Consider the following 9,487-nt stretch of genomic DNA (forward strand, 5'->3'; position numbering starts at 1 on the left):
TGAGCCATATCGTCTCTGAGCCCAATGGATGAATCGGGGGACAAAGGAGGGAGATATAGAGCGGTATCAATGAGCTGGATAGCGTATTCGGAATTCATGCCTCCTCGGTGAAAATGTCCTGCATGAGAGGGTTTTTTGGTCTAACGCTCTCCTGTCCAGATAATCCATGGTGTCCTGGATCGTTTGATGGCCATGTTGGCTGTTCCCCCTCGGCCGTATCGGCGAGGACGCAGGATATTACATTGCCGAAAGCGAGAGTGAGTATATGACGGAATGGAGAGAGCGAGCATAGGAAGGAATAGCAAGCCAGCGCTGACACAACATGCAAATTAGATCCCACCTACTTTCCAGGACGAAGAGCCGACGTGTACTACAACGGCAACGTGATCGGCTCGATGGGCATTGTCCATCCGGATGTATTGTCAAAGTTCGAAATCGGCTTTCCCTGCACTGCCTTGGAAATCAATGTGGAGCACTTTTTGTAACACATGAGCTATTCAGACGTCACAAGCGACTAAGTGAGGGTAGATCCTCCGCTCAAACGCCACATCCGTCGAAGGCTTCAGACATCATTCTGGAACGTGAGAAATCGACTGACCATTCGTAGGAGATGTGTATCCCTCAGGACCTCTGTTGGAAGTTCGGAACTGGCGGCGAAATTCAAATATTCGACTCTGCGTCAGAAAAGGTGATGAATACACAAGGAAATACTTCCAACTGCATTCTTACATAAATAGTGCGGCAAGAGAGGTGCATTACTGGGGAACAATGCTGCGTAAATGCATTATCATCGAGAGATCAACCACCCCAACTCTCGAATCCCAAAAACCAATGATGAATGTCGACGGTGTTCGGCGGGTAACTGTGGCCACCGGAAACAAGGCTCTGTTAGAACAGAGCTACTGGAGGAACTTGGCGTGAGTTTGGTCAGGGTCCACAATATTGGAAACATGACGATGCCTCGTGGAAACAGGGGAAGGGATATGCATCCAGTCCCAGGAGACTCAGGTTCGCTCGGTATTTTGAGCAGTTCATACACCACCAGAGACGACCACCAGACCGATCCGTCTCCAAGATCCATGTGTGCTCGGTGAACGAGTTCAACACATCCCAGGTGTGCTCGGTGAACGAGTTCAACACATCCCAGGTATGCTCACATTGTTGGGAAGCCAAGCGACTCGAGAAGACCGAGTATCTTGATATCGATCCACCATGGAACTGTCCAGAGAGTGGAGTGGATGCACTTCACGGAGAGATTGCCAACCAGGACGAGAAACCGTCGCATGGCTTGCTCACTGGAGCATATGGAAGTTCAATAGGCGTCAGGCCTCTGAAGCCAGGAAGCGACTGTTCCGTTTCTTTCTGGATCGACTGTTTGGCGAGGAAATTGTATGGCAATTGGTTGCAGCTCTTTCGATCCACTCCGCTCTCATATAGAGAAGGTAGTTGACTTTCGTTCCGTCGTTTAAAGCCATTCCAATTCATGCGCATCCCATGAGAAACTGTGGAGCTGTCTGGCAATAGCCCGAGAGACGGTGATGTGTAAATCCACCTTAGTCGTGTTTGAGTCGGTATCTGAGACGATTCTTGGCTCACACTGTCACGGTTTATCCCTCCTCCGTGAGTACCTTGGCTTCTGCCACGGACCTATATACTCTTTCAGAGGGAACGGATTTCAAAATTTCCAATTGTCTATCATTTATCGGCGTAATCATATCGTAGTAAAATGGCATGCTGTTGTTGTTATTTTTCTAGGAAGAGGATGGGAGTCCTCTCGCTCCTCAATTTTCACAGACGAGTCCGAGCAGGGCTGTGGGTAGGTTGTGACCCGTGCCTGCAGGACCATCTCTGCCGAATTTTGGTTGATGCAGCAGCTTGTTTGTTTTTTTTTTTTCTGTAAGTAATTTCTGACTTATTTAGGTCTCTGAATCAACTGAGCCAGAAAAATCAGGCTTTAGGAGGACTGACGACTCGATGAATTGACCGAAGCCATAATCAATTTGACACTACAATGATTGGTGCCTGTACGATCGGGACCTTTACCGTCTGTTTCGCAGAGTGAGGTCTTGCGGCATTCAGTATATGGAATCTCGGGGGACGCTCCGAATCGTGCGCTAAAGTCGTCGGTTATGATTTATGTCATGAACCAACATTGGCAGGAACAAGTCCCAGCGCGCCATCATTCGCGCGCACCGCTGTGCAACATGTTCCTAATCTCCCACACCCAACCCCCGCCCAGCATCCGCCTTTTGTTCGCGATTGTTTTTGTTATACCTGCCATAATATATTACCTTTCACACATACAGGCCCACTTCCTCACCACATGTCCTCCTTAACAATTCAAGGTCCAGTAGAGTTCTGCTTTCGATTGCTTTCTTGCTATTTTGAACAAAAAATGCTGAGTGAGGTCTTATTCAGGGCCTCTGATATCCAGAGGTAAGTGTGTACAACATTTTGAAACCACGCAAATAACAAATGCAGAAATAATGCCTCGGAACTTGATCCACGCGCTTGCATAGTTGAGTTCACCTGAGAAGTCAGTAAAATCTTCGGTGGGGGGGGAGAGTTGTTTAGCTGTTCTCTAATAAGGGCCGTGCCTCTCAACGTTTTTTGTTTAATTACATTATGAGACGTTTTGGACTCTCTAACTTTATATACAATTATAATTCCCAACGCCCTGGTCTATTTCAGAACAACGTTGGTGGTAGCAGGTCCCGTCACCCGCCACCCACCATCCGCCACCGATTCGTGATTCCATACTACATGCTCCTATCCCGATTAGTTCTCCTTGTCCGAAGTCATCTTCATTATCCTACACACGATAATATATTGTTTCCACGCATACAGGATTTCCCCCATCGCCTTGCTACTCTTTCTAAGAATTCGTGGCATATAATACGTCTCTTGCATGGTAGCAAAGCTAAGGTTGTAGCTGTATTCAAGCATGATTCTAGCCTCTTGGTATGATCTATTTAGGCGGTGTACGGTTACGTTTCGATTTTAATGCTGCTCAAATATTTTGATTGGTGTTTTATGGTGTTGATCATCTTTAAGATGCTTTCTGTCATCATGGACGAGATACTTTGGCGACGTCCCTGGTGCGCTTGATGGTGGTTATGGTTGCAGTGATATTGAATTCGCCAAAACTTCATCCGTACTCGATAGCGTTACGCCAGCCTTTGGTTTGAATGCAAATATTTACTTTGTTCTGGACCTGTATCCGGGGTAGTCGTCCTCGTCGATCTTGGTCCGTTAGTCTCTTGACGCGGTGAACCTGTTTGAGAAGGTGCGGTGAGAGGAAATGCCAATATGCTTGAAGGAAATTTATTACAACTATCAGAGCAAGAATAATCATGAGCAAGGGGAACTCGCCGGTCGTGGAGTGAGCGTGGGATTTATAGATACATGTCGTACGGCGATGCGCGCGGTTATGGGATGCGCTGTGACACGCTCCCGCCAGTGTCGGTTCATAACAGAACTCCTCATGCGGATGAGATTTACTGTACTCCACCTCATTAACTCATTTTCTGAAATCGGGTATTTAGCTCTTATTCCTTGGGACAAACCTAAGTTCCTCTGATTACGACCCCGATATTGTATCTGGACGTATCAACCCGCTCCGGACCAATTATGTATATGTGACTGGGTTAAGTATCTTGAAAAGCATATATTCTACACCCCTCCCATTCTACTCTAAGTGCTTTTCAGGGGGGTTATTATCATTATTATTTTTATTATTATTTATTTTATTATTAATTTATAATTAGCTCGAATATATTATATGGGTTTAAAATCTTGGTATTGAGTGGTTTGTTGCTAGGTGGTAAATGAATATAAGTTAACCCAATGATCGAAATTCCGGCATTTTTCTCTTATGAGTAGTGCGATATACAAACGGACTTATGATCCTGATGGATAGTAAGTGACCCAAAGAGATAATACACAAAGAAAACTCGAACTCCTCGCCATATTCGGAGCAAATCTTGCTTGGCAGGGTAAATGCCTTGGCTATGCTATTTTGATCATTTATAATCCTCGTTAAGAAAGGCTATTCCGTTGCTTCCGGGAGATCTTTGGCTATGTTCTAACTTTTAAGCGAGTGCCTGCATACTAAACTCGCTATTTGTGTAGGACCTCGGGACACTATGCTGGGACGTTGCTCCCTTCGTAGATGACTTCTTGTGAAGCTCCGTTGGCGCAAATATGACTGAGCGATTTTCTACGCTGATGATGAGATATTTTTGTCCTCTACCTCTGATATTAGGTGATATCCGATTGTGGCTCCAGGGATGAGTGAGCAGTAGTATTTTCTACAAATTTCCCACTTGAAAGCTCCAAGTGCATCCACGTAATTCGGACAGTAGCTACTGCTGACCAGAATGGCTATGGGGAAATGAAAGCGTCGATGGGCGAGTTGATTGGTACGAATACTACCAAATTCCGAATCATGAGGGGTGTTCGGTTTCAATTTCTCAGTAATGTCCAAGGATACGGTTTCTTTTTTTTCTGTTGAATTTGAGAGTGAGAGGTTTGAGGAGTCGCCGAAGAAAATTGTGATTAGAAGAACTGAAACAAATTCGGGTTTATGCTTGAGTTGTAGCTAGCGGAGGTTGAAAGCGTTGGCTTGTGAGATGTAACGAATCCCTCCTCGCTCGGCCATCTCGTCTCTGCGCTCCGCTGTCGTCTCTCCTCTACCTTCGCAAGTCAGTTTTGTTTTGGCTGGACGGCTGGCCAATGTCGGGCAAGCCGAGCACTGCCTTGGCCAGCCGGACCACAACATCTCGGCCTGCCACCCCTTTCTCACACAGGGGCTCTGCCAATTATTACCCCTCGCCCCATTCTAGGCCTCCATGGGCGAGGTTCTTTGTTTGATCGGAGGGGCTCCACCTCTGCCAGCTAAATAGCTCGCTGGCCGAGGAGGAGCACCAAGTGAATAATCACCCAATAAAGATGATCACTCTCCTCGTTTTTATCCTCGATCCCTGACCCTAGTCCAAGCCCCCAGTTCTTGACAGAGGCGGCCGGTGGAGGCAGCCGCGGAAACGCACGCGCGCCCGAGCATTCCGGCGCTCACACGCCTCGAACATGTGGCGACTGTAACGTCCACTACTGGGACGTTGGGGCAAGACGGGGAGGGAGGGGGTACAAGACAAGACAGGACGGGGCAGAACAGGGCGGTGCTAGGCTACTCTAGCGGACGGGTGAGCTCGGGGAGCACTTACGTTTATTCACGATAAAACCGAACTCCAGACAAACGGGGGGAACGGGGGCAACCCGCAGGTATACCCTGCGGTGGCCTGCCTGCGGTGCGTGAAAACGCAAAGCGCAGCACAGGTCACGACCCACTGCGCCGCGCAGTACGCGCAGTACGCGCAGCACAGCGTCGGAGATACCATCTCCTACACTCCCACACTTAAGAAGGCTTCCTGCGAGGAGCCCTGCGTGTGCTCTTTATTTGGGGCTCCTCGAGGTGTTTACCGTATTTACTCAGCTCCTCGGGTGCATGGGACAAGTCCTCCAGTGTTTGCCATGTGTTGCCCGAGTGTGGGTAACCAACCCACTTGACATAAAACCGAAGTGACCCATCAGCCACTTTCTTGTGCCTCACGATCCTTTCGACTTCATATTCTTGAGTATAGTATTGTCCGAGGTCGTCTTCCAGTGGTGCGTCGTCCGGGACACCTTCGTCGGCGTCGGGGAACTGTGCTGGACTGCGGGTCGTGTGGCGACGCAGCTTGGACACATGGAAGACAGGATGGAGCTTGCTTCCAGGTGGCAAGTCCAACAGGTAGTTGAGGGGACTGGGTCGGGCCGCTATCTTGAACGGTCCTCGGTACTTGGGCAACAACTTCTTTGACTGGGCTTCGGGGACCTTGATGTTGTCGGCGTCCAGGTAGACAAGGTCTCCAACTTCAAAGGAGACATCCTGGTGTCGGCGGTCGTAGTACTTCGCCATCACTTGTTGCGCATCCGTGAGCGCGTCGGCGATCATCTTGTGTCGGACTTGATGATCTTTGACAAAGGCACTTGGTTTGGGAGGCAATCCAGCCGTGGACTCGGTCAGTGTCAAGGAGGTGGGAACATCAGGCTGGAATCCGTAGAGCGCCTCAAAGGGGCTCAAGCCAGTTGTGCTCGACTTGGCGGTGTTGTATGCAAACTCTGCATGACTCAGCTGTATGTCCCAGTCGTCTTGGCTGGTCGAGGCGTATGTCCTCAGGTATTGCTCGAGGGTGCGGATCGTCCGCTCGGACTGTCCATCCGTTTGTTGGTGGTGCGAGGTTGACATGTTCAGCTTGGTGCCGAGATGGTCGAACAGACTTGTCCAAAACAAGGAGGTGAATCGGGGGTCTCGATCACTGACGATGGACTTTGGGAGGCCGTGGTGCTTGAACACATGCTTGAAGAACAGCAGTGCAAGGTCAGGCGCGGAGCATGTCGTCTGGCACGGCACAAAGTGTGCCATCTTGCTGAACCTGTCGACAAAGACAGCGATTGCATCGTGGTCCAACTTGGTCGTCGGTTGTAAGGAGTGAACAAGCGCAAGGACGAAGACCAAGTGCTTGGTATGAGCTTTATTAGCTTTTAGCCCCGAACACCAAAGAACAAGTTTTGTTCGAACTGGTGTTCAACATAGGCTCAGACATGCAGGGCTATTTATAGACCGGGAGAAGGTCGAGGGGCAAAAGTGGGCGAGAAGGGTGGAGCATCACAGAGAAGCGAGAAGGGGGTGCGAGAGTGGCTGGTGTGCAAGCGAGAGAGGCTTGGCACAGCCCGGGGACATGTGCCGAGCGGTGGGGGAGGCAGGAAACCAGTAGACGCGGGTGGCAACGGCGCGTGCTCATGCATGGGGGCAAACAAACACGTGGGGACTCATGATTGGTGCGGAGGGCGAGAGCATGCGGGACAATCTCATTGGTCCGTTGTGATGCTGGTCATCACACTATCTCCTCCTTAAACTACGGCGTGTTCCATCTTGAGTTCTCCTGGGGCCAGGCTTGTCTGGGTAGCGTCGGTGGTACTCCGCGGCCACCGTTGGGGCAAAGACAATGTCGGCGGGCTCCCAACTTCGATCGGTGACCGGGTAGCCTTTCCAATCGATGAGATAGTGCAGCTTTCCGCGCACGAACTTGGAGTCTAAGATCTCTTCGACCTCCCACTCCAAGTTCCCATCGATGACCACCGCAGGGGGCGGCGCTTGCACCCGACCCGGAAGCGAGTTCTTCTTGTAGGGCTCAAGAAGAGACACATGGAACACCGGGTGCACCTTTATGTCCTTTGGCAAGTCCAGGCGGAAAGCCAATGTCCCGACGGCCTCGAGGATGGTGAATGGTCCAATCCTCTGGTAATCCAGCTTCTTGCTTGGGCGAGTGGTGCTGATGTTACGAGTCAGCACCCAGACTTGATCGCCCGGACGCAAGTCGGGAGCCTGGGACCTCCGGAGATCTGAGAAGTGCTTGTAGTCAGACTTTGCCTTCTCAAGATTCTCCTTCAACAGTGCCAGGTTCCGCTGGAGATGTTCAACCCTCTCCGTGGCAGAGGGAACATCAGGGCCGCCAGCGACAACGGGGACTTCGAACCTTGGGTGGAACCCATAGGTTGCCAAGAATGGCGAGGCATGTGTTGACGAGTTCTCGAGGTTATTGTAAGAGAACTCGGCCAACGGCAGCAGCTCGGCCCAGTCATCTTGCTGATACGACGTGTAACAGCGCAGGTATTGGTTGATGACCTGGTTGACCCTCTCAGTCTGTCCATCGGTCTGGGGATGGAAGGCCGTGGACAGACTGGTTTGGATCCCGAGCTGCGTGCAGAGTGCCTTCCAGAACCGAGAGGTGAACTGACTTCCTCGGTCTGAAACCACTGTGTCGGGGAGGCCATGGAGACGAAAGACATTGTCGAGGAACAGTGACGCAGTCTCCTCCGCCGACGGCAGTGAACGCCAGGACATAAAGTGTGCCATCTTTGTGAGGCTGCATACCACCACAAAGATGCAGGTGTGACCCTTGGACTTTGGCAGATCAGTGATAAAGTCCATGGTCAGTGTCCCCCAGGGTCGATCGGCTGTCTGGAGTGGCAACAGGAACCCAAACGGCTTGTGTCGCGGAGCTTTCGAGCGTGCACAGGTGTCGCACGTCGAGACGTACTCTTTGACATCTTTCCGATAGGTTTGCCACCAAAACTGTCGCGATACCAGAGCCAGAGTCCGTCGGATGCCTGGATGACCCACAGCGACTGGGTCATGGCACGACTTGAGCGCCGGAACTCGGCACGACTCTGGGACCACAATCCTGTTCTGGAAGGTGAGGTACTGGCCATTCCAGACGAACTTCGGGTCACGACGGTATTTGTCTAGACCGGGATCCCGAGCCTGCTCTTCGGCTATGAGCTGCAGCAAATCCACAGGGTCACTGCGACTTGCAACCGAAGAGCGGGCGTCTCTGCTTCGGAGCACGCGTATCACCGCGGCAGGATCGAGAAGCAGAGGCGGATCCCTCGACACGGAGGCCGACGAAGGGATGTAGTCCGAGCGACGAGACAGGGCATCGGCCTTGCCGTTCCTCGCACCAGGACGGTACTGGATGCGGATGTCGAACCGAGACAAGAACTGGGACCACCGTGCATGACGCTGGTTTAGGATGCGAGCCGTTGCCAGGTACTCCAAGTTCTTGTGATCGGTCAGAACGGCAACGGGATGCTGGGCGCCTTCGAGGTAGTGTCGCCACGCCTCGAAAGCCTCCTTGATCGCCAACAGCTCTTTCTCGTATATGCTGTAGTTACGTTCAGCATTCGAGAGTGTCCGCGAATGGAACGAGCAAGGATGAAGGCGATCATCAGCACCCCGCTGGGAGAGCACGCATCCAAGCGCAAAGTCCGACGCATCTGACTCTACGACGAACGGCTTGGATGGGTCCGGATGCACCAGAACGGGCTCCGAAACGAAGGCATCCTTCAAGGATCTGAATGCTTTATCGGCTTCGCGGGACCACTGGAAGCCATGCGTCTTCCGGAAGAGCCGAGTCATGGGCCCCGCGATCTTTGCGTATCCATCGATGAAGCGTCGATAGAAGTTCGCAAACCCGACAAAGGATCGAAGATCCGAGATGTTGCGCGGTATGGGCCAATCCAAGATCGCAGAGAGCTTGGATCGCTCCATACCGATGCCCTCGGGCGAGACCATGAAACCAAGGAACGAGACCGAGGTTTTGGAGAACTCGCACTTCTCCAGCTTGCAATACAGCTTTGCAGCTCGGAGCTTCGAGAGGACCTGCTTGACGTGCTCTACATGCTGCGACGGATCAGCACTGTAGATCAAGATATCGTCAAGATACGCAATTGCGAACTGGTCCAACTCGGTGCGCAGGACGTCGTTGATGAAGTGCTGGAACGTCGCTGGCGCGTTGGTGAGCCCAAAGGGCATCACCAAGTACTCGAAGTGCCCATATCGAGTACGGAAAGCTGTCTTCCACTCGTCCCCGGAGCGGATGCGCAG

General features: G+C 51.5%; 1 protein-coding gene across 1 annotated transcript; it reads left to right on the plus strand.

The window, feature by feature from the left end:
- Window positions 1–768: 768 nt before the first annotated feature.
- BJ171DRAFT_575670 (uncharacterized protein) lies at window positions 769–2,222 on the plus strand (the record flags this gene model as incomplete). The annotated part of the gene is made up of 5 exons (XM_053113736.1): window positions 769–917; window positions 1,000–1,147; window positions 1,558–1,620; window positions 1,756–1,816; window positions 1,921–2,222. The coding sequence occupies 5 exons, from the start codon at window positions 769–771 to the stop codon at window positions 1,926–1,928; spliced, it is 429 nt and encodes a 142-aa protein (XP_052961466.1). The 3' UTR covers window positions 1,929–2,222.
- Window positions 2,223–9,487: the final 7,265 nt, after the last annotated feature.

Source organism: Polychytrium aggregatum, assembly GCF_025602895.1.
Source record: "Polychytrium aggregatum strain JEL109 chromosome Unknown BJ171scaffold_229, whole genome shotgun sequence".
Taxonomy (NCBI): Eukaryota; Fungi; Chytridiomycota; class Chytridiomycetes; order Polychytriales; genus Polychytrium; species Polychytrium aggregatum.